The sequence below is a fragment of the Hypanus sabinus genome, chromosome 11 (genome assembly GCF_030144855.1).
Source record: "Hypanus sabinus isolate sHypSab1 chromosome 11, sHypSab1.hap1, whole genome shotgun sequence".
NCBI classification, from domain to species: Eukaryota; Metazoa; Chordata; class Chondrichthyes; order Myliobatiformes; family Dasyatidae; genus Hypanus; species Hypanus sabinus.
The window spans coordinates 24,158,730-24,185,065 of record NC_082716.1 but is presented as its reverse complement, the minus strand read 5'-3'; the positions used below and the strand labels follow the sequence as shown (position 1 = coordinate 24,185,065).

At 39.7% G+C, this 26,336-nt stretch overlaps 1 protein-coding gene across 3 annotated transcripts in view; it reads right to left on the bottom strand.

The window, feature by feature from the left end:
• Positions 1-465: 465 nt before the first annotated feature.
• Positions 466-26,336, bottom strand: part of ptbp2b (polypyrimidine tract binding protein 2b) — a 45,771-nt gene continuing 19,900 nt past the window's right edge. Inside the window, exons 5-12 of one of the 3 annotated variants that reach the window (XM_059983962.1) lie at positions 21,949-22,144; positions 12,672-12,752; positions 9,344-9,459; positions 6,613-6,646; positions 6,125-6,217; positions 5,831-6,047; positions 5,635-5,712; positions 469-1,919 (exon numbers count right to left, since the gene is read on the bottom strand). In XM_059983962.1, the coding sequence (XP_059839945.1) occupies positions 1,787-1,919; positions 5,635-5,712; positions 5,831-6,047; positions 6,125-6,217; positions 6,613-6,646; positions 9,344-9,459; positions 12,672-12,752; positions 21,949-22,144 (948 nt within the window). In that variant the 3' untranslated portion in view covers positions 469-1,786. Of the gene's footprint in view, positions 1,920-5,634; positions 5,713-5,830; positions 6,048-6,124; positions 6,218-6,612; positions 6,647-9,343; positions 9,460-12,671; positions 12,753-21,948; positions 22,145-26,336 lie in introns of all 3 variants that reach the window. The other 2 variants (XM_059983960.1, XM_059983961.1) reach the window with 2 other exon arrangements.

Sequence of the window (26,336 nt, the reverse complement as noted above, 5' to 3'; positions counted from 1 at the left end):
AATAACTTTTTAATATAAAATCCAGAACATCTATATTTTGTGATTCATCTCCAGTGGAAGTATCTCCTAGCCTTTTTAAGTTTGCAGCTATTTGGCTAAACAGTGCTAATTAGTTTTAAAAGTAGTAATCTACATTATTTTTGAACAATAAAGAAATGTCTTTAGTCCTATTGCAGTGCAGCTAATTTCATGCTAACTCTGGGTTAAGTTTAGAACACTTACAGTATTATAAATCTTTAAAACCATTTTATTCCTTCAAAATGAGGAATAATTAGTATCTACCTCCATGAAGTTACTTTGTCAAAATAAACTGTTAAGGAGATTTACTTCTGTTAAAATTTATCAATTTGCCAAGAATTTCATATGAACACTTAATTACGAGATTCACCATCAAAATTGCATGGCTCCAGGTTTTGAACATTTGGCAAGAGGAAGCCAGTTGTTGGATCATCTGCGCTCCAATTGAATTATGGTCCTGTTATAGCTGGAAGTACAAAATTTTCCATTCTGTCAAGAGTATTAACTATAAAGTCAGAAGCTTAATGAGGTGAAGACAAACAAGGGAAGTGAGGAATAGCAGTACAGAAAGACAGAAGAGGTGGATAGAGCTACAGAAGTATTTATTAGCATGCTACAGGCAAGCAAACAGAGTACACAGGGGGAAAAAAAATCAGAAGTCAACACAACCATCAAACATCCCAATTTTGTTAGAAAATTAACTTTAATTGTGCCTCTTTCAAACTATACTGAGATTTACATAGCTACAGATCAAGATGTAAAAACGTAACTAATATAGAAAATATATATGACTTTTTTGCTACATAGTCCAGAGAGTCTATGTATATGAATGCTAATACATAGATCTAAAAAGTTCCTGGCATGTAAACTACTTAAATTTGACAACTGCAGTTGTTGGACTTCTCTTCAAGTGATGAACTCTACTCATACAATTCCTCTAATTTTGAAGATACAGAACTGATTATAAAGTCTGTCTCCATTCAAATACAAAATACCTTGAAGAGCTTTATTAAAACTGAATATTACAATGCAAGGTAAATTAAGACTAAAGGCACATAAACTTTGGTCCCACCTGGTTGTCCATTCCAGAAACTGCCACAAAACTATCCTTTTTGCTCCCATTTTTTTTTAAATGAGGCATTTCTCTTTTGCTTTTCTATAACATGCACCAATTTCTTGAACTAGACTTGACTGCACATGCTCAAAAGTCCACAGCCATTTTCAGTCCTTAATTACAAACTAAAAGATGGAAATATAAATGCACATAAGCCATTTGCAATGTCAACTCCAAACATCTACAAAATGTATAATCAGCAACAAGCAAAACTGCAACTTAGTGCTAACATTTACACAATACTCTCACTATTACTGAAGTTCTCCAACCATGTGCCTTAAAGGCCCCAGCGTTACTTCCATAGTATATTCAATTGTATTAATAGAATTTTTCAACTGTTAAGATAAGGCACATTTCTCTTCAGACATATTCTACTAAAGAAAACTAGAGATTATTCAAATCTCCCAAAACTAAAATAAATGAATACCTAAAAAGCTTCAACATAAAGAACATTTTAATTTTCATTCCAATTAACAGCTGAATAAATTTCCTCTGCTCATTCTAATGAATGTTCATCTTCCAATTTTAGTATCACAAATGTATATACGAAGGAATGACAACAGCTGGAATTGTTAACTCTGGTCCCAACTCCTTGAAACAAGTCACTAACCACAATCAAAATCAAATAATTCAACTCTTTCGCTCTGGGCATTCTCAGATGGTTGACTTGGAAAAGGAAACTCTCAGATGGTGGTTTTCTCCAAGATCATAGTTGTGAAGATCAATGAGTGCCTGGATGGCTTCCTCCACAGAACACATTTGCAGCAATGCCATTTTATGATCTCTTCTGGAACAAAAATAATGAAGTAGGAAAATAGTTTAATATAGAAGGTATGGCCCAGCTGAGAAATATTCACTTTTGTTAATTGTTAATTATTTCCACTTTTAACTTCTCAAAAAACAGGGAATTTCAATGAGATAACATAGAAATATGCCCTTCAACATACCAAGTCTATGCTGAGAACCAAGTGCCCATTTGTACTAATTTCATTTATTAGCACGTGGACACGAACTTTGTGTTTTGGGATATAAATGCTCATCTCAAATGATATTTAAATGTTTTAAGGGTATCTGCCTCCATTTTCACACAAGCAGTTTTAGATACCAATTGACTTGAATAAAAAAGATCCTTCATTGATCTTGCTAAACCTCTTCAACTAATACCTTTTAACTTTGGAAATCACTGGTTAGGGAAAGGCTCCCTACTCTGCATCTTATCAGATCTCCTCTCAACTTCCTACGCTCTAAGGAAACAAACTCAGTCTACTCAGCTTCAACTCCTCACTAAAATATTCCATTCTGGTGAAGATCCCCTACACCTGTTGCAGTGCAATCACTTCCTTCTTCTACCGTGGTGACTAGTACTACATAGCTAATTAACACTGGAGTGACCAATGTTTTAGAACATTGCACCAAAATGTTTAAAATATTTTCTAGGTCAAATTGTCCCAATGTTAGCATGCAGTTTTAATTGGCTTAAGATTTAATAATCCTTTTCTCAACATGTCCTGTGGCAAACTATTTTATTATCCCCAAAAGCTATGCAAGGAATTTTATTTTAAGCTTCTCACTCCAGGATTTAATCACCATTTGTCATTGGCTTTTGGCATTGGAGGAAATAGTTTCCTTCCTATTGACTAAAATAATTCTTCTAAATTCATTAAATCCTTTACTTTTCACTGCTTCACTAGTTTCAGAATTTTGACATCTGAATGGCTTAATAAGTAGGTGATAGAATTTTTTTCTTAAAACAATGCCAAGACAGATTCCCCACTCATGGCAATTGGAAAATCCACCTGAAAGCATTAAGAAAGTTGAGTAGCAACGGGAACTGGTTATTTATACATCTTATGATGAGAAGTTACAAATTATGAATAAAAAGAACCACAGAAATGGAAAAGGAACAGCATCTAGCAACTATATTAAACATATATTATCACATCTTCCTTCAGGCACGTTATTGAAGTATAAAAAAAAAACTGAAATTAAATAATATTCCCAATAACCAACAGTAGGGAGTAGGGGGCTGGAGGGCAGAAGGTGGTGTAGGAAATTGAGAGGTGGAGGTTACGAATAGTGATAAGGGTAGGGTTGGGGATGGAGGAGGAAGGGGATTTGATGGTATGGGGTAGGGATTGGGTCTGGGGATGGAGGTAAGGGGGCTGGAAGGGAGAGGGGTGTGGAGGTTAGGGATAGGGTCAAGGAATTGAACTGACAGGACTGTGGAGGTTAGGATTGGACTTAGGGGATGGAGGTGAAGACCTGGTGGAGAGGGCAGTGCATGGCTGAGAATGTTTTTGCATGGCCAGCCTTGCAGAGTGATTATTCTGGAGCTCAATTTTACTCTATATCTGCTTGTGGGATGGGGTGGGTCTGCACTGAGGTGATCTGTAGTAGGGGAATGTATGGGGGATGTACCCAAGTTCAAAGAGGACTCACTGTCCCTGTCTTGTGCAGTTTTCTGTGGTCTAGTTTGTATGTGGGTGTTTGGGAGAAGGTTTGTTTTTAGGACTCATCATTAGGCTTAGTTCACACCATTTGAGGAAAATTAGGTTACAGATATGTAAGCAGAACATAGAAAGCTGTAAAGCACTCTAGGGTTGTTGGGAGTGGTTATCTTAACTTCTCCAATATTGACTGGGACTTACAAAGGCTTAAAATGGGGCAGAATTTGTTAGCTGCATCTGGGAGGGTTTACTGAAACATGCAGATAGTCTGAATACTGTAGGCGACATAACATCCCCACCATCATGAGGTGAAGCATTCTAGGAGGTCAAATGCAAGAGTAAAGTATACAGAAAAAGGCAGACACGAGGCCTCGGCCTGAAATGTCGACTGTACTTCTTCCAGTAAATGGCAGGACTTTTAGGAGCACTAATGTGTATTTGAATCTTGGGGTACAAGTTCACATCTCCATGAAAATGGCAACACAGGGGGAAAGAGTGGTAAAGGTGGTGTATGGCATGCCAGCCTTTATGGGTCAGGGCACTGAGTCATGTTGCAGCTGCATAAAACTATCTTTAGGGGACATTTGGAGTACTGTGTTCAGTTCTCGTTGCCATGCTATAGGCAAGATCTGGAGATTTTGGTGAGGGTGAGGCTCGCCAGGATGTTCCCTGAAATAAGTGTGGTAACGATAAGGAAAGTTTGAAAAAACTTGGATGTTTTTCTCTGGAGTGTCAAAGGCTGTGAGATGACAGTGTATAAAACTATGAGAAGCAGAGCTAAGGTAGATATAGCCTTTTTCCTAGGATGGCAATACCAAATACAAGAATGCACATTTAAGGAAAAAGTGGAAAGATTAAAGGAGATGTATGAGGCATTATATTTAAAATGTGATAGAGAGCACTCAGTAAAACACACACCCTTGTCACTCTGCCGTGGCTGCACTACTTAAATGTCTTTCACAGTATATTCTATAAATGGGCCCTAAACCAAGCTGATGTGCTCGGGTTGGCTTTCTGCTGCATTTCTTGGCATACAGGACAGAATAGTCCATTGTTTTAGTAATGGGAATGTGTAAATGTTGTTTGTATACTATATTTAAGGAAGATACTTCTGTTTAGTTCATCATATGATTGTAGCTACATTGTGGAGTGCATCATATTCTAATCCATGTGGTCTTAAATTAACTTTGTGGGTAATTAAAGATGCTATGTCCTGGTGCCCAATAAACAGGGCTCATCAATCAATGGGGGAGAGAGCAAGAGATTGGGGCTGCCAGGAGTTTACAGCAGACAAAGTACAGAGTTGTTATTGTGTTTTCCATTATCTTTTTATAAATACTGTCCGTTTTCTTTTCACTGTTTTCTATAAGTTTGATTTTTGATGCATCCAATTAAAGTGCTAACTGACTCCAACCATTTTTGCTCTGGTCTTAACCCACGTATGTAACATTTACAGACAGAATACTAGGTACGTGGTACTCACTGACAGAAGTGGCAGAAACAAGTAGGACAGTGACGTTTAAGTGGAATTTAGACTGAGACATGGACAGGTATGGAATTGAGACATGCAGAAAATCTGAATTATTTAGATTTTTATCAAAGTCAACAAAGACATAATTGACTAAAAGGCGGTGTTCCTGTGTTCTGCCTAAAATACAACAGCTTAAGATGTATATTGAGAGTTTACTTTGTCAGTTGGAATTAAATGCATTTTTGCCAATGATTTTAATTAAGCACAATCTATATAAAAGAAATAAAAATAAAACTTAATATTGTGACCAAATCTTGTACAATTTTATAACATCAAAACTTTTGAAAAAAGTTAGACATATTTACAGTACAGTAACTTACTCTAGATGGTAACTTTTACTGTCTTACTTTAGAATATTTAAAAATAAAGCTGTAATTACTGCTAAATTTGCCAAATTTCAGCCTAAACATACCTATTTAAACAGTTAGTACAGAATACATCTAACTGGAAAAGTAGCAGCAAATAAAGAAAACATTGGCTAAAAAATATACATTAAAAATCAATTACTTGTTAAAAATACTTACTGGAAAAACTTAAAACCTCTCACTTTGCCTCCAGTTTTTACAAATAGTGTCTTAAGAACCTCTTCAGTAATAGAAGGTCTGGAAAACAGAATCAAGACAGAATTAAAAAGATTCTCCTGCCAAAATTATTTCAGGCTAATTTGGAAAATTAAGGAGGCTATTTACTGCATTAATTACAAACAAGTAAATTACTTACGGAATATTTGACAAATGAAGAGTTGCAGAGGGTGGAAATATATTCTGGAAATTCTTTGAACCAGGCTTTTTGAAACGATGGAGTGGAGAATTGGTGAAATCTTTTGTCAATCCCTGGTCATCTAGGCCTTCACGAGGCAACTGCACCGTCTGGTGTTTGGACAGGGTAACACGAATAATCTTTCCGTACATTTTCTGCCCATTCAAATGGCTCATGGCTACAAATAAAAAGTCAGTTTTTAGCACATTTTAAAAAGGACAAAAAGGCTGCAGTCAACTGCAAATGAACTCTTACCCAGCTGAGCCTGGTTAACATCAGCCATTTGCACCAGAGCACTGTCTTTTTTATTGTACAAAATCTTCACACGTTGCACATCACCATAAACACCTTTGTGAAGTGGGAAAGTGAAGAAAAATAAAAGTTATGCACGTCATCTGAGAAAAACATCTAACAGATCGATGAAACATTCAGATCAGACATCAATGTGAACAAAATTGACATCCAAAATGAGTACAACAAATCAAGATTTAGCAGTGATTATCTGAAGAGAAAAATCTTGGTAAAATCCCTCAAAGCTAACGTGAAGTGATACTAAATCAAAGATCATGCAAAATAATTCATAGCATGCATTACCATAAATAAAATAGCATCTATGGAAAGAATTACAGCAAAAGAAAAAAAATTATCTACTTTTCTAATAAGCTGAAATGCTAGCTACAAATAAGAATTAAGGTGAAAAATATTAAATCAATAATAAAAGTATAGTGCTAACGATAACATACCGAAGAGGGTAAACAGACTTTGGGGCGTAACCATCTTTAGAAGGAGAGAAGAGCAAGCAGCGTAAGACAGGAAGAGAGAAGAATCGAGGAAGAGCGGAGATGAACAGATCATCCATAACGAAGGGTGGTTCCCGTAGAATGGTGAGGTGGTCATGGATCATGGTTCAAGGCAGTTAATTGGGGCAAGTTGGTCCGAGGAACATAAGCATGAACACAAGGAATGAGGCAGGGAAGGAGCAGATAGAGGGTTGGTATTGGGAAGGGTTGGGGAATCGTGAAAGAAACACAGGGTAAGACAAAGGGATGGGATGGGTAGGGGTGGAGCAATGCAGAAGAAAACAAGGAGTTGGGGAACAAAACAAAAATAAATATATAGGTCAGTACACAGGAAATGCAGGAATTTGGTCAGAAAATGGCTGGCTCATGTACTTTACAAGAAAAATAGTGTTGAATGTAGTCACCCAAGACAAAATAAACATGGGTAAAGTACATTTATAATCAAAAAATTACAATATTTTATATTACATGAGAAAGTAAAAACAAATCATGCAAAAATGAATTTAGAACTGCATAATTATGGCTAGGTATGAAATGCAGGCAAATAAATATTTGAGAGGCATTCTAATTTGAACATTACACCTAACCGCATGCAGACGTGTAGCACAAAAAAAAATTCATTTAAATCTGTATGTTACTTTGAATTTTATAAATGAAAACAGACCATGGACAACTTCTCCTGTGAAGTGCTCAGATACAAGCCACATTTCATACCAGCTTTTGCTAAAGCCAAAATGAAAATAGAACACAACTAAATCATTTGAGAATAAAACCGAAAAAAAACTAGGTTTTACATAAATACGAGGTTTATAAAGAGAAACAAAATGCAGTGAAAACTAGAAAGAATCTCAAATTCTTTGGAGAAAACCTTTTAAGAAAGGCATTAAAAGTAATGTTTACTTGAAACAGGAATTTAGGACAAACATATGCAAGCTTGACAATCAATGAGACATTTAATTTACAGTGAGAAACTGGCTGTTTGGCTTAACACACTGATTCCCACATTGATAGCTCAATATCTCTTTCCAGCTTACTTCACGTTACTCCAACATATCAAGCTATTCCTTTCTCCCACTTTTACTTGTTTTGTCGTTAGAATGATTCTATCTTAAAACATTTTATCTAACAACGAGTGAAGCATTCTCATTTTAGTGAACATTAGTGACTCTTCTATTTATGTGCCCTCTTGGAGGTACACACTCTTTGGAAGGATTCAAATATCAACACAACTGAAACCATGTCAGACCTTAAATCAGTCTTCCTGGACAGCACTGTCCCCTTAGTTCTGGTGCCAGCTTTACAAAAGCTTTTTAAATATCCCTTTTTTTAAAATGAGATGGCAAGATGATGCTAATGAGAACATTTGAATTTTCTTTTCAAAGAAATGAAACTCAGTGCCTTGCAGCATTTATGGCTTTGGTAATGTGCAACACACCTCGAACAGATGAACTTATACTCAGTTTCCTTTGAAAATTTACCCTACTTAGATGCCATGTTTCACGATATAGGTAACTTATTTCTGACTGAAATGCACATCAATGTTTAAATTATCCATTTAGATAACCATTCCATAGTTTTCTCTGTGTCTTTTTGTGCTGCTAAAAAACCCAAATTATACTTTACAACCAAGTAAACGAACTGTACATACTCAATTTTCAGTTTCAATTATTTCAGTAAAGAACATAAGAAATATGACTAACGGCTAAATCTCAGTTCCACATTCCTGCACTAACCTTATATCCAATGATTCCTGTAGTATACAAAATTACATTAAAAAATAATAACCAAATCACTACATCCTCCTTGGGTAAAGAATTCCAGAAACTCATTATCATCTGGGTGAAGAATTTTCTTCACAACTCTTATCGGTTAATCTTTTTGAAAGTAATGCCTGATTCTGGATATTCAGACAAGGGAAGCATCAATTCCGCATCTATCCTGTCAAGCTCCTTAAAATTTTGTAGATTTTAACGAATCACTACTTCTTCCAAATTTGAATGTGTAGGCCCCACATATTTAATCGCTCCTTATACAAGAGCCCATCCGGGGCTAGTCCCACTGTACAGCCTCTTCTGCAAGTCTATCCTTCCACTTATATCTAGGAGACCACACAAGCATACAGCATTTCAAATACAGTCCCATTTACTCTATAGGGTCATAGATTTCTATTCTTGCTAAAGCTATAGAATTGCAAATTTACATAAAAGATTAGATCAGCAAAAAGTAAAAAGTGGCACATTCACTCAAAATACAACAGCATTCCCTCTATATCCAACACAGCACTGAATAACAATTGTATTAAAAGCATCTGCAGAACTTGGTATGAAAGTTAGTTAGCCCAACTCATCCATGCTGACCGAGTTTCCACCTGAGCTAGTCCCCTTTGCCTGCATTTCACTCACATTCCTCTAAAGCTTTCTTATCCACATATTTATCCAAACACCTTTTAAGTGTTACAAACACACCAGGCTCAATATCAACTGGCAAATCTACAATCATTTTAGATTTTACAAATATACTTTTTCCCACCACCAGCAATGTATTTGTTTAATCATACACATTTTATTTCCGCATTTAGAGAGAATCTAAACATATGTGGACACAACAGAAACAACAATGAATGAGAGGCACAAACAAGTTAAACTAATGAACAAAAAATCTGTAATAAAATTACCTCATCATTCAGATTGCTAACCAGGAGGACACTGTGGTTGGCAGAAGCAACTCCAGACATTGCTACTCGGCCTGCAGCACCAGGCATAGCCAATGGGCTCAGTGATCCTGGAACAGCTGCAACAGAAGAATTACTATTTAAAAACAAATTCATTTTCTGTTACCCACAATTTAATTCCATCTGGAAATAACTGCTCTATTTAAAAATAGGCATTCTTAAAAAGTATTCTGTTTGGACTAGAAATTATAAGCAAGATGATTCAATGAACAGTGTCCACATTTTTTGATGAATCAGATTTTCACATGATTGACTAAAGGAAGAATAGTTAGCTTCATTTCTGCCAAAATTAAGCCAAGGTAAAACTGTAAAAGAACTGCAAGTAGACATACAGTGGATGCTGGCAACATACAGTTTTACTTCTCCTGTGTCTGATAAATTAAGATTATCTCCTGAAGTTCACAGCTTGATGCTGATGCAGATGGGATATAAAGCACTGAGGAAATGTTAGCACATTAATACTTATTTGTTTTGGTCAACAAGGCAAAAGATAAACCTATTGCTGGAAAAAACCATGACTAATGTGAAAACTTATGCCAACTATTGAAAGAGCAAATGCATATTCTACGCTTCTTCAAACTGAAGTAAACAGCCCTGCTCTTAGTCTTCTGCACAGACAATGGAACAAGTCAGAGCAGATGCAAGCATAATCTGGCTTATGGGGGGGGGGGGGGCGGGGGGAGGGAGGAGGAATGAGAATAAGCAGACAGCATCATCCCATTCATCTTCTGAACAATGTTTTCTTTGATGCCCAGTATCTATACATTGCGCATTCCTTAGGTTCGCTTTTGTGTCCAAATCACTCTCTGCTTTGAATAGACTCAGATATAATGTACCTGGTGGGGCTCTGAAAATCTGTCCCATCCAACTGGCAGGAGTGTTCAAGGACATCTTCAGTTTCTCACTGCTGCAGTTGGAGGTTCCCACCTGCCTCAAAAAAGTAGCAATCATACCAGTGCACAAGAGCAGGGAGAGCTTCCTCAATGATTATTGCCCACTGGCACTAACATCTACCGCGAAGTGCTTTGAGGTTGGTCATGGCATCAACTTCTGCCTAACCAAGGATCTGCACCTGCTGCAATTTGCCTATTGTCACAATAGGTCAACAGCAGGTTCAATCTCAGTGGCTCTCCACTCAGCCTTCTATCACCTGAACAATAACAATACCTACATCAGACTGCTGTTTATTACCTTCAGCTCAACGTTCAACACAATCATACCACCAGTTCTAATCAACAAGTTCCAAAACCTGAGTCTCTGTACTTCGTTCCACAACTGGATCCTTGACTTGCAGACCAGGAGACCAAAATGTGTGCAGATCAAAAATAATATTCTCTTTGCTGACACCTGAAGGGTGCGTGTTTAGCCCACTGTTCTATTTTCTACACCCATGACTGTGTGGCTAGGCACAACTCAAATGCCATTTACAAGTTTGCCAATGACACAACTATCATTGGCAAATTTCAAATGGTGATGAGGTGCAATAATGCAGTAAGATAGATCAGCTGGTTGAGTAGTGTCACAAACTTCAACTCAACTTCATTAAGACCAAGGAATTGAATGTGGATTTCAGGAAGCAGAAATCAAGGGAACACACAAACCAGTTCCCACTGAGAGATCAGAAGTGGAAGGAGTGAGCGGTTTCAAGTTCCTGGGTATTAACATCTCTGAGGATCTATCCTGGGTCCAATATAACAGTGCAGTTATAAAGAAGGCATGACAGTGACTATATTTCAATAGTTTGAGGAAAACTGGTAGGTCACCAAAGACACTCGCAAATTTCTACAGAAGTACTGTGGAGAGCATTCCAACTGGCTGCATCACTGTCTCATAGAGGGGTCAATACACAGGATCAGAAAAAGCTGCAGGAAGTTCTGATCTCTGTCAGCTCCATTATGGGCACTAACCTCCCCAGCTTCCAAGACACCTTCAAAAGGCAATGTCTCAGAAAGACTGCAACCTTCATTAAGGACCTCCATCAACCACAACATGTCCTCTTCTCATTGCTACCATCAATGAGGTGGAATAGGAGCCTGAAGACACACAGTCAAGGTTTCAGGAACAGCTTCTTTCCCTCCACCATCAAAATTCTGAATGGACAATGAATCCATAAACACTACCTATTTATATTCTCCTCTCTCTTTGTACAGCTTATTTTATATGTAGTAATTTATAATTTTTATTATGTATTGCAATGTACTGCTGCTGTAAAGCAGCACATTTCATGACATATACCAGTGATATTAAACCTAATTCTGATCCTGAAGAGATGAGTATCCATATCCCTGAGCTAGATGTTTCAACAGATTTAAACCCACGGCATGCCCTCAGTCCTAATTTCTTCAGATAGAAGAAATACACTTTCAGAATCTACGCCATCGATTTCTTCCTAATTTTATATCTCAAAGAGATCCAGAAACAGAAAACAAGCTAATAGTCCTCAAGTCCAGAGTAATTAGTTTGCATCATAATGACTCCACACCAAATGTACCCTTCCTTGGCTAGATACCAAAGTGTACTGATAATCCAAATGAAGATTCACCAAAGCCCAAGAAAACACCAGCAAGGCTTCTTTGCTTTAGTACTCCAATCCTTTCAGTAAAAGGAAACAATTTTAATCTAATTATTAGCTGTATCTGAATCTTAACTTTCTGAATCTTTCAAAAAGTAGACTCAAATTCTTCTAGCCAACATTTTAACTTCGTAGCTTCTTACCATCAAAATGCAAAAATATATTTTACAAAAAGTTAATTGTCACTTTCCTGACTACAACATTTATCTGAATTCCTTTGCAGACTCTTACTACTCATTTTCACCTAGCTTTGCAGGTTTTCTTTCCACTTAAATTGCAAACCTAATACCAATTCCTGTAGCATTGCACTCCTAACAAACTGGCAACCTTTAAAAAAGCGTAATAGCCAAGCTTTGAGTACATATTTCCTGAGACAAGTGAGATTTTTTTTCTGATGAACAGCTGAACATGCTGTATATCCCAACCCTAGCTTCTGCATAACCCTCTGCAGCATTATAACCAATGTCTGGAAACTCTACAAAGACAGCTATTTCACCATGTAGTAACTACCATCTGAAATCTACAAATAACAGAAACTAGCTTGCTCAAGACTGCATACCATATTCCACACTAGCACAGGTTTTAAACTCTGTCCAGAGTCCTAACCAGCATCCTGAGAGTTATATAAACTGCTAAAAAAACAGCATTTTCCAAAATATGGACAATTTATTCAAACAACAATAATAATGCAACTCTAACCTGCAGACTGTGTAAAGCTGATTGAAGATGGAAACCCAGACCCTCCACTGTATGGCCCAGACATCATTCCTGCAGGGGTACCTAACAATTGAAAGGCAAGTAAACAATTGGCTAATTTATATTACTTGTAACTGCATGAACAATGAGACACATTACTAATCTTTGTCTTGTTTCATTTTCAAGTCTGGGAAGAGATAAATATGTAGCAAGTAACCTGATTTAAATGTGCCCATTTTCACCACTAAGTAGAACTTCTCTGGAGAGGTTATGTCCAGTCATCTCCAGAAAGCTGAACACTTCAGCATAACAAACAGGTATGTGTGTTTGTGTCTTCTGCACTATTTAATAAGATAATTGCTGTTTTCTTTTACTTCAGCACCTAAAACTACACAGCTCCCTTAATATTTAAAAGTCCATTAATCTCTTTCCTGACATTACCTAATGATTGAGGACCTACTGCTCTCACTCTCCAGGTGAAGAAAGCAAGCTGCTAGAGGAATTCAGTGAGTTAAACAGCATCAGTAGAAGCACAGGATTAGCTGATGTTTCAGATCTAGGCACTGCATCAGCACTGAGAGAATAGTAGGGAGATAGAGCAGAGATAGTGCAGTATAGAGGTGAAAGGGAGCTGGGACATGGACTGGTAGGTGATTGGCAGAACTAGATGGGGAGGGGTATGATGGACAAATGAAGCCAGATTGGGTGGGGGAGGTGGAGTTGGGAGACAGCAGCTGGTGAGTAATAGAAGAGGACTGAAAAAAGGTAGGGGAAGGTGTGTGTGGAAATAAGGGCAGAGCCTGGAAGGTAGTAACTGGAGACAGAAGAGCCGACAGATAGGGAGTCTAATAGTAATGGAGGAATGATGGGCAGATGGGTGAGGGAACAGGATTTCCTATTCCCTCACCCATTGTGAGCTATAAACAAATGGAATCCAGGTGAGACAGATAAGAACTTTTAAAGAGATAGGAGCACAAGGAATGAGGATTACTTTGAAAATGGAAAATTTTAATTTAAAATGGGTTATAGATTATCCAGGTGGAATACGAGTAATTTTTTTCTAGCTTGCCTTTGGCTTCACCTCAGTAAATTCCATAAATATTCTGAACAACCAAATTCCTATTTTGAACCTCTCAGCTTCCAAGCTGTCAATATCCCTGCCAGAGAATCCCTGACTTCACACTTGCCCAACAGGCTCTATAAGAATTTGTTAGTTTTGTTAAAATCACTCATTCCAAACCAGAGGAGGATACATCCAGTCTGCTTCATCTCTTTTAATATAACAATTCCAGGATTCAATTTGGTGCACCTTCAATGCAATTCCTATCACAAACAAGAGAAAATCTGCAGATGCTGGAAATCTGAGCAGTGCACTGAGCAATACTGGAAAACAGCGCGGTCCACATTTCAGGCCAAAATGTCGACTGTGCTCTTTTCCATAGATGTTGCCTGGCCTACTGAGTTCCTCCAGCATTTTGCGTGTGTTCTCTAAACATGTTATCTTTGCCTTTTATTCTGACAGGAACAAGCAAGCTTTGTACTCTCAAAATTTCACTTTTGAAGGCCCCCCACTTATCAAATTCACCTTTGCCTGAAAACAGCTGGTTTCAATCCACACTTGCCAGATCATTTCTGATACCATCAAAATTGATTCTCCAATTTGGAATTTCAACCCACGGACCAGACCTATCCTTTTCCATAATTACCTTGAAACTAATATAATTAAGATCACTAGATGTAAAGCGTTCCCCTACAAAAGCATCTGTTACCTGCCCTTCTCATTCCCTAATAACAGATCAAGTATCTCACACTCGCTTGTTGGGACATCCATGTATTAAGAAAATTTTCCTGAATATATTTGACAAACTCTATCCCATGTAATCTCTTTACAGTATGAAGTCCCAGTCATATGGCCGAATGACCTACTTCCACTCCTATATCTTATGGTCTAATATGTGGAAACTTAAAATCACCTACTATGATAACCTTACGTTTTCTCTCTACAAATTTGTTCCTCTAAATCCTCAGAGGGCTGGGTGATCTATAATATAGCCCCATCAACATGGTCCTTTCTTATTCCACACATCAAGCTTCACTAAACGATTTCTCCAGTCTGTCCTGACTGAGCTTTGCCACGACATATTCTCTAACTAGTAGTGCAATTCCTCCCACTCTGTCACTTCTAGAACAATGGAATCCTGGAATATTGTGCTACCCATCCTGAAACCAAGACTCGCAAATGGCTACAGTATAATTCCATGTGTTGATCCATGCCCTGAGTTCATCTGCCTTTCCTGCAATGCTTTTCTATCCTTGTCTACCATATTTCAGATGCTGCTCTTACCAAGTTCTATCCAAAACAAGACATTTCTATTTTGTTCTCACTTACTCCCAACTGATCAGATCTTCTACAATCTTTCTCCAGATAAGACTTTCCTTCTAGCTACAATCTTTCTCCAGATAAGACTTTCCTTCTAGCTGTAAAACCTGTAGAGTATATTCCCCATAACCAATTTTGGGATCACCTGAAAATTTATGCCCCTCACCCAGCCTAACATTTGGAGTCTGAAATTATTTATATTATAAAATACAAGGACTGAAACAAGCAGTAGCTGCCTTCCCTATATTTTCACAGTTTCTGGAAGGATTGCCAGGATCCTGAAGAAATACCGGATTAATACCATCTTCAAACCCATAAGGAAGCTCAAATCACAGCTTATGCAGCAGGTCAAACATGACCTAGGATTCAGGACGGCTGGCATTGACAAGATTCCCTATAAATGCGGAGCAGCGTATATCGGCCAGATGGGATGTACAGTGGAAATCCGCATCATACAGTGGAAATGGTACATCCATTTGGGTTACCCAGAGAGATCGGCAGTACCAGAACATTGCATTCGCAATAATCATAGGATTGATTTTGACAGCACAAAACTACTGTGCCGTACCAATGGCATTTGGGACCGCCTCATGAAGGAAGCCATTGAAATAAATCTAGAGGAAAAGAATCTTAACAAAGGCGAAAGTCTCGCTCTAGTTAAGAACTTAAATTCCCTTGTAAACAAGGTGGGACAGCGGAAACCTGATTGGATGAGCACTAACCAATCAAGAGGAATGGACAACGAGGAAATAAATACCACTAGACATGTTCAGGCATCACCCCTCATGACGATGGTGAAGTCTGTCATCAAAACATCAGTTTAAATCGATACCTGTACTTAGAAGGAAGCCGAGAAGTGTTTATCTGTCATTTACGTCAGGAGAACACTAAATCCTTTTTCGTCTTAACTTGAAATACCTTCAGCTTTGTTATTCCTTGCATGATATTTATATGAAACAAATTCCACAGTAGCACCATACAAGAGACATATGGTATGATAATGGCCTAAGTTTAAAACTTCTACAAGAATTACAACTCCAATGTATCCTCAAATAACCAACATATTCAGCAGACACAAAATGCTGGTGGAACGCAGCAGGCCAAGCAGCACCTATAGGGAGAAGCGCTGTCGACGTTTCAGGCCGAGACCCTTCGTCAGGACTGCCATATCCAGCAGGCAGCGGAGAGTGAGGTGGCAGAGTGATAGGGCTTTGGCTCAACGGGCTTAGACGGTAAAGAGGCGAGGTAGGTCTACCTGTGTTAATTGCAGAGAGGAAGTATGATTGTGAGGCCAGTTTTCCGTGCTCGGTGTCAGATGTGGGAGGTATTGAGAGTCTCCCAGCCTCCCGGACGGCCATATCTACACCTGATTTGTTGAGGGGCAGCTTGATGACATTCGTCTGGTCGGGGAGAGTGAAGTGATAGATAGGAGCTATAGGCACATAGTCACACCGGGGCCACAGAAGACAGTTAAGTGGGTCACAGACAGGAGAGGAAAGGGCAAGAATCAGGTACAAGAGAGTACCCCAGTGGCTGTCTCCCTTGACAATAATTACTCCTGTTTGAGTACTGTTGGGGAGGACAGCCTACCTGGGGGAAGCAACAGTGCCTCTGGCACAGAGTCCGGCCCTGTGGCTTAGAAGGATAGGGAAAGGAAGAGAAAGGCAGTAGTGATAGGGTACTCTATAGTTAGGGGGGGTCAGACAGGTGATTCTGTGGACATAGGAAAGAAACTCAGATGGGAGTTTGTCTCCCAGCCAGGTGCCAGGGTCCAGGATGTTTCAGATCGCGTCCAAGATATCCTGCAGTGGGAGAGAGAACAACCAGAGGTCATGGTACATATTGGTACCAACGACACAAGTAAGAAAAGGGAAGAGGTCCTGAAAACAGACTACAGAGAATTAAGAAGGAAGTTGAGAAGCCGGACCGCAAAGGTAATAATCTCGGGACTACTGCCTGTGCCACGCAATAGTGAGTATAGGAATAGAATGAGTTGGAGGATAAATGCGTGGCTGAGGGATTGGAGCAGGGGGCAGGGATTCAGATTTCTGGATCATTGGGACCTTTCTGGCAGATGTGACCTGTACAAAAAGGACAGGTTGCACTCGAATCCGAGGGGGACCAATATCCTGGTGGGGTGGTTTGCTAAGGCTACTGGGGAGAATTTAAACTAGAATTGTTGTGGGGTGGGAACCAAACTGAAGAGACTGGGGAAGAGATGGTTGGGTCATGAATAGAGTAAGCTTGGAGACAGTGCAATAGGGAGAATAGGCAGGTGACAGTGAAGGAACGTGCTCAGACCGACGGCTTGAAATGCGTCTATTTTAACGTAAGGAGTATTGTTAACAAAGTGGATGAGCTTACAGCGTAGATCAGTACTTGGAGCTATGATGTGGTGGCCATTACAGAGACTTGGATGGCTCAGGAACAGGAATGGTTATTTCAAGAACCAGGTTTTAGATGTTTTAGAAAGGACAGGGAGGGAGGCAAAAGAGGTGGAGGCATGGCACTGTTGATCAGAGATAGTGTCACGGCTGCAGAAAAGGTGGACGTCATGGAAGGATTGTCCACAGAGTCTCTGTGGGTGGAAGTTAGGAACAGGAAGGGGTCAATAACTTTACTGGGTGTTTTTTTATAGGCCGCCCAATAGTAACAGGGATATCGAGGGACAGGGAAACAGATCCTGGAAAGGTGTAATATTAACAGAGTTGTCGTGGTGGGAGATCTTAATTTCCCAAATATCGATTGGCATCCTCCTAGACTGGGTGGTTTAGATGGGGAGGAGTTTGTTAGGTGTGTTCAGGAAAGTTTCCTGACACAATATGTACATAAGTCTACAACAGGAGAGACTGTACTCGATTTGGTATTGGGAAATGAACCTAGTCACGGGTCAGATCTCTCAGTGGGAAAGCATTTGGAGATAGTGATCATAATTCTATCTCCTTTACAAAAACATTAGAGAGAGATAAGAACAGCCAAGTTAGAAAAGCATTTAAGTGGAATGATAAGGCCATCAGGCAGGAAATTGGAAGCTTAAATTGGGAGCAGATGTTCTCAGGGAAAAGTATGGAAGAAATGTGGCAAATGCTCAGGGGATAATTGTGTGGAGTTCTGCATAGGTACGTTCCAATGAGACAGGGAAGTTACGGTAGGGTACAGGAACCGTGGTCTACAAAGGCCGTAAAAAATCTAGTCAAGAAAAGCATACAAAAGGTTCAGAGAGCTAGGTAATACTAGAAGATTATAAGGCTAGCAGGAAGGAGCTTAAGAAGGAAATTAGGAGAGCCAGAAGGGGCCATGAGAAGGCCTTGGTGGGCAGGATTAAGGAGAACCCCAAGGCATTCTACAAGTATGTGAAGAGCAAGAGGATATTGAATTGTCTAAGGTGTGGGAAACAAGTAAGGAAGTTATGGAACCTATGACAATTAAAGAGGTGGAGGTACTGGCGCTTTTAAGAAATTTAAAAGTGGATAAATCTCCGGCTCCTGACAGGATATTCCCCAGGACCTTGAGGGAATTTTGTGTAGAAATAGCAGGAGCTCTGACAGAGATCTTTAATATGTCATTAGAAACAGGGATTGTGCCGGAGGATTGGCGTATTGGTCATGTGGTTCCATTGTTTAAAAAGGGTTCTAGAAGGAAGCCTAGCAATTATAGACCTGTCAGTTTGACATCAGTGGTGGGTAAATTAATGGAAAGTATTCTTAGAGATAGTATTTATAATTATCTGGATAGACGGGATCTGATTAGAAGTAGCCAGCATGGATTTGTGCGTGGAAGGTCATGTTTGACAAACCTTATTGAATTTTTTGAAGAAGTTACGAGGGTAAGGCAGTGGATGTAGTCTATATGGACTTCAGCAAAGCCTTTGACAAAGTTCCACATGGAAGGTTAGTTAAGAAGGTTCAGTCGTTAGGTATTAATGCTGGAGTAATAAAATGGATTCAACAGTGGCTAGATGGGAGATGCCAGAGAGTAGTGGTGGATAATTGTTTATCGGGATGGAGGCCGGTGACTAGCAGGGTGCCTCAGGGATCTGTTTTGGGCCCAATGTTGTTTGTAATATACATAAATGATCTGGATGATGGGGTGGTAAATTGGATTAGTAAGTATGCCGATGATACTAAGGTAGGAGGTGTTGTGGATAATGAGGTGGATTTTCAAAGCTTGCAGGGAGATTTATGCCGGTTAGAAGAATGGGCTGAACGTTGGCAGATGGAGTTTAATGCTGAGAAGTGTGAGGTTCTACATTTTGGCAGGAATAATCCAAATAGAACATACAGAGTAAATGGTAGGGCATTGAGGAATGCAGAGGAACAGGGAGATCTAGGAATAACTGTGCATAGTTCCCTGAAAGTGGAGTCTCATGTAGATAGGGTGGTGAAGAGGGCTTTTGGAACGCTGGCCTTTATAAATCAAAGCATTGAGTACAGAAGTTGGGATGTAATGCTAAAGTTGTACAAGGCATTGGTAAGGCCAAATTTGGAATATTGTGTGCAGTTCTGGTCACCGAATTATAGGAAAGATATCAATAAATTAGAGAGAGTGCAGAGACGATTTACTAGGATGTTACCTGGGTTTCAGCAATTAAGTTACAGAGAAAGGTTGAACAAGTTAGGTCTCTATTCATTGGAGCGTAGAAGGTTGAGGGGGGATTTGATCGAGGTATTTAAAATTTTGAGAGGGATAGATAGAGTTGACGTGAACAGGCTGTTTCCATTGAGAGTAGGGGAGATTCAAACTAGAGGACATGATTTGAGAGTTAGGGGGCAGAAGTTTAAGGGAAACACGAGGGGGTATTTCTTTACTCAAAGAGTGATAGCTGTGTGGAATGAGCTTCCTGTAGAAGTAGTAGAGGCCAGTTCAGTTGTGTCATTTAAGGTAAAATTGGATAGGTATATGGACAGGAAAGGAGTGGAGGGTTATGGGCTGAGTGCAGGTAGGTGGGACTAGGTGAGATTAAGGGTTCGGCACGGACTAGGAGGGCCAAGATGGCCTGTTTCCGTGCTGTGATTGTTATATGGTTATATGGATAAAACGTGAAAGAACAGGACCTATCAAGTGTGACAGTGGGAAAGTGTGTATGGAACTGGAGGAAATAGCAGAGGTACTTAATGAATACTTTACTTCAGTATTCACTTTGGAAAAGGATCTTGGTAATTGTAGTGATGACTTGCAGTGGACTGAAAAGCTTGAGCATGTAGATATTGAGAAAGAGAATGTGCTGGAGTTTTTGGAAAGCATCAAGTTGGATAAGTCGCCGGGAAGGGATGAGATGTACCCAAGGCTACTGTGGGAGGCGAGGGAGAAGATTGCTGAGCTCTGGTGTTGATCTTTGCATCATCAATGGGGATGAGAGAGGTTCAGGATGTTGTTCCTTTATTCAAGAAAGGGAGTCGAGATAACTCAGGAAATTATAGACCGGTGGAGTCTTACTTCAGTGGTTGGTAAGTTGATGGAGAAAATCCTGAGGGGCAGGATTTATGAACATTTGGAGAGGTATATGATTAGGAATAGTCAGCATGGCTTTGTCAAGGGCAGGTCGTGCCTTACGAGCCTGACTGAATTTTTTGAGGATGTGACTAAACACATTGATGAATGAAGAGCAGTAGATGGATTTCAGCAAGGCACTTGATAAGGTACCCCATGCTAGACTTATTGAGAAAGTAAGGAGGCATGGGATCCAAGGGGACATTGCTTTGTGGATCCAGAACTGGCTTGCCCACAGAAGGCAGAGTGGTTGTAGATGGGTCATATTCTGCATGGAAGTCAGTGACCACTGGTGTGCCTCAGGGATCTGTTCTGGGACCCCTATTCTTCATGATTTTTATAAATGACCTGGATGAGGAAGTGGAGGGATGGGTTAGTAAGTTTGCTGATGACACAAAGGTTGGAGGTGTTGTGGTTTGTGTAAAGGGCTGTCAGAGGTTACAGCGGGACACAGATAGGATGCATAACTGGGCTGAGAAGTGGCAGATGGAGTTCAACCCAGATAAGTGTAAGGTGGTTGATTTTGGTAGGGCAAATATGATGGCAAAATATAGTATTAATGGTATACACTCTTGGCAGTGTGGAGGATCAGAGGGATCTTGGGGTCCGAGTCCATAGGATGCTCAAAGCAGCTCTGCAGGTTGGCTCTGTGGTGAAGAAGGCATACGGTGCATTGGCCTTCATCAATCCTGGGATTGAGTTTTAGAGCTGAGAGGTAATATTGCAGCTATATAGGACCCTGGTCAGACCCCACTTGGGAGTACTGTGCTCAGCTCTGGTAGCTGCACTACAGGAAGGATGTGGAAACTGTAGCAAGGGTGCAGAGGAGATTTACAAGGATGTTGTCTGGATTGGGGAGCATGCACTATGAGAATAGATTGAGTGAACTCGGCCTTTTCTCCTTGGAGCGACGGAGGATGAGAGGTGACCTGATAGAGGTATGTAAGATGGTGAGAGGCATTAATTGTGTGGATAGTCAGAGGCCTTTTTCCCAGGGCTGAAATGGTTGCCACAAGAGGACACAAGGTTAAGGTGCTGGGGAGTAGGTACAGAGGAGATGTCAGGGTTAAGTACTTTTGTTACGCGAAGAGTGGTGAGTGTATGGAATGGGCTGCTGGCAACAGTGATGGAGGCGGATACGATAGGGTCTTTTAAGAGACTTTTGAATAGGTACATGGAGCTTAAAAAGGCGGCTACAGGTAAGCCTAGTAATTTCTAAGGTATGGACATTTTCAGCACAACTTTGTGGGCTGAAGGGCCTGCATTGTGCTGTAGGTTTTCTATGTTTCTATTCAAACTTGGAGTCAAAATGTGGACATGCAACTCACAAAAGCTAACCAGAAATCTTTTTTTTCAAACCCTCCAAACTAGCTGGAAAATAAAATCTGGGAAACAAACAGATTCTCCTACCAAGAAGGGAGTTCTCCTTTGCAAATGCTGCAGCAATAGCAGGATCCATAGCTGGTTGGCCATCTCCTGAAGGAAGATCTGGACGAGTGTAGTCACGACTTTTATCATTGTTGTATTTAACATTCAAATTGACCAACTTGGAAAAATCAATCCTGAGGGTACAGCAAGCATTATAAATGTTCTGACCATCCAGAGCCTGGAAAGATTAATTACAATGGGCACATCAGAGAATGAATCAGAAGCATTCAATTTTGTTAGCCAAGACAAAGAAATGCAGATCTTTGACAAACCTTCAACAATATTTGTCACCCTTCATAAAATAGGGAACAACTGAAATTTTAGTAAAAAGTGGATACTTAATTTGCTGTTAAGTGGAGAAAAAAATAGTAGTCCTGGTGACTGGCTTATTATTTTTTCCAAATTCATGCCTCAGTACAATTGTGCTTTCTTACATTTCCAGTCTGAACTCTGAATTTTAATTACTCTTGCAGTACTTTGATTTCAGGTACTAATTACCAAACTTAGAATGAACCAGAGTCAGTAGTTGGGAACATGAGGCAGACAATGCAGGTTACTTAAGAAGAAACTAAATGAGATAAAGAAATAAAGAGGAGAGATAAAAGTTTTAAAATTGATATATGACAATATCAGGTGAAAATTACTCCAGGGCACTGGAAGGATCAAGAGAGGAAACAAAGCTCTCAAAATTATTTTCCAATCTTCTCCATCCTGAATTACAATTCTGTGCAATTGGAAGATGTCTAGCTAAATTAAGCCAGTTATCAAGTTTTCAGTCACACATGTCAAATATCTAATTGTATGCAGTTCATCCTAACTGCAAGCAATTAAATTGTCCATTGACCTTCTGTATTAAAATGAATATAAGCCCATGGTAAATCTGTGTTTTATCTCCCTTCTGAAAACATACAGAACTGAATAATACTTGAGAGATAGTTTGCTAATTACTGCACTTCTGGGTTGATAAACCTAAAAACAACAAAAATAAAACACCAAAACAGCCTGGCTTAATTCTACTCAATACCAAAATCACAAGCAACCTGACAGCATCCATGACAAACTAACCAACTCAACTAGCACTCCATTCTTCATGCTAAACATTTGATCTAAGCACTATTTCACCTAGGTAGTTGAGAAGTTTACCAGTTATTGTAACAACTTGCCAATTCTTCGATACCCACAGACTGATGGCCTTCAAGTTGCACATCATAACATCACTCTTCCTTTTGTGTTGGATCAAAATCCTGGAATTCTTAACATAACAGAACAGGCAGTTGTCCTGTAGTGTAAAGATATATTCAAGGGCAATATGAATTTCAAGGATTAGGCAATTAATGTCGTACTTTCCAGAGATGTCCATGTGCCATGAATTACTAAAAATTGCTCAGTTATCATTTGACCTCAACTCCAATTCCATTTCAAATGGCTCAAGATTTTTTTTGTAACTAAACTACATTAAAGTACTACCCATTCTTACATGAAAAGGGAAAGCAGAAACCATGAAAGAACTGAATGAACAGCCGAAGGATAGAAGTGAACTATACAAATTTCTTAAAATGACAAGCAAGGCTATATGGAAAAAAAAAACTTAAGCAGTTTACCAAGAAACCTCCATTACTACAGCTAGTCCAAGAAAGAAATCGTAAAGTCAAGTCATACAAGATGTTATTTTTGAATAGCTAGTTGGAAAAATGTCTAATGGCTCAAAAAGCACTGGACTGGCTTGGACTGTGTGGCACAACAGTGCAGGAAGTGAAAAGTTAAGGGAGGTGGGAAAAGGTAGAAAGAGTGTCTTCTCCCTTCCCCAGACTGTGCCATTCGGTTCTTTTACTTCTGGTAAGGTAACAGCAGGTTGAATTGCAGCAGCTTCTGCAGGGTCAATCAAATGTGTTATTGTCCTTCTTAAATGTGCTTTTTATTATCATAAGACCCTACTAAATATTAAGAACTTAAAATACCACAGATCTACCCCATCAACGAGTTGCTTGTTGGTGGAAAAAGTGAAGCAGCTGGACTGTACGGACCTTGTTGATGCCTGCGTGAGACAGGTGCGTGGAAGGAGGAGTGCAGTAAAACAGTGATTGATTGACTTAGTCACTTTGCTTGTAATCACAAGGCTTTGCTGGACATTGTTAATGTGGAATGCTGCAAGTCCGTTTCACTGATTTAACTGGTGGACGGCAGGGCAAGCTATGGGACCTCAGTTGGTAGTAAGGACGAGACCTCAAGCCATGGTGCAACCTGTTTACAATCACCCAGGAGAGAAGCATCAGAGTCCGTGTGCTCCACCAGATGCATTGTGGTATGGCGTCAAGCTAGAGTCTGTGCACCACCCACCACCCCCCCCCCGTATTCACTATGAAGACGATCTGTATTGTGTTCAACTGCAAAGCTCCTCCAACAGTCATGGACTTGGGACTATATACTTCTGTGAAACTGTACTTTTCTGATGTATGTGCCTTGTTCAGTATGTGACTTGATACTGTGTTTTGCACCTTGCCCCTGAGTAACTGTTCATCATAAAATGTGGTCTTATCTTCATCTAAGAAACAGTAGATAAACACAAACTTCCAAAAACTAATAACACACAAATAATTACACCACAAGACATAGGAGTAAAATCAGGCTATTTGGGCCTATCGAGTCTGTTCCGCCATTCAATCAGTGCTGAGTCTTTTTTCCTCCATTTCTGGGGTTCTCCCCATAACCTTTGATACTGTGCCCAATCAAGAACCGATCAAGCTCTGCCTTAAATATGCTCAATGACTTGACCTCAACAACTGCCTGTGGTAATAAATTCCACAAATTCACCACCCTCTGGCTCAAGAAATTTCTCTACATCTCTGTTTTAATGGACGCCTCTCTGTACTGAGGCTATGCATTCTTGTCCAAGACCTCCCCACTGTGGGAAACATCTGCTCTGGCTAGGCCTTTCAACATTTGAAAGATTTCAATGAGATCCACCCCCCCCCCCCCCAAATCTTTCTAAATTCCAGCAATTACGGACCCAGAATTATCAAACTTTCTTCTTATGATAACCGTTTCATTCCTGGCATCATCCTTGTGAACCTCCTCTGAAAACTCTCCAATGACAGCATATCTTTTCTTAGATGAGGAGCCTAAAACTGTTCACAATACTCAAGGTGAGGCCTCACCAGTGCCTTATAAAGCCTCAGCATCATATCCCTGCTCTTGAATTCTACACCTCTTGAAATGAATGCTAACATTGCATTTGCCTTCTTCCAACTCTACCTTTAGGATGTTCTGCACAAGGACTCCCAAGTCCCTTTGCATCTCAGTTTTACATTTTCTCCCCATTTAGAAAATAATCTGCACATTTATTTCTATTACTAAAGTGCATAACCATGCATTTTCCAACACTGCATTTCATTTGTCACTCTCTTGTTCATTTCCCTAATCTAAGTCCTTCTGCAGCCTCCCTGTTTCCTCAACACTACCTGTCCCTTCACCAATCTCTATATAATCTGCAAATTTGGCAACAAAGCCACCCATTCCATTATCTAAATCATTAATATACAGCATATAAAAAAAGTGGTACCAACACTGAATCCTGCGGAACAACACTAGTCACCAGCAGCCAACCAGAAAACGATTCTTTTATTCCCACTCACTGCCTCCTATCAATCAGCCAATGCTCTAACCATACCTGTAACTTTCCTGTAATACCATACGCTCTTATCTTGGTAAGCAGCCTCATGTGTGGCACCTTGTCAAAGGCCTTCTGAAAGTCCAAATATACAACATCTATTGCATTCCCTTTATCTATCCTATGTGTAATCTCCTCAATGAATTCCAACAGATTCGTCAGGCAAGATTTTCCCTTAAGGAAACCATGCTAACTTTGCCCCATCTTGTCCTGTGTCACTCCATCACTTCATCCTTAACAATTGACTCCAACATCTTCCCAACCACCGAGGTCAGGCTAAATGGTCTATAATTTCCTTTCTGCTGCTAGAGTGGAGTGACATTTGCAATTTTCCAGCCCTCTGGCACCATGCCAGAGTCCAATGATTCCTGAAAGATCATTACTAATGCCTTCACAATTTCTACTGCTACCTCTTTCAGAACCCTAAGGTGCAGTTCATCTAGTCCGGGTGACTGATATACCTTTAGGTCTTTCAGCTTTTTGAGCACCTTCTCCTTTGTATTAGTAACTGCACTTATTTCTCTTCCCTCACACCCTTCAACATCTAGCACAATGCTAGTGTCTTCCACAGTGAACAGTGATGCAAAATTACTCATTTAATTCAACTGCCATCTCCTTGGCCCCCATTATTATTTCTCTGGCCTTATTTCCCAGTGGCCCACATATCCACTATTATCAATCTTATATTTATTTTGCCATTTGA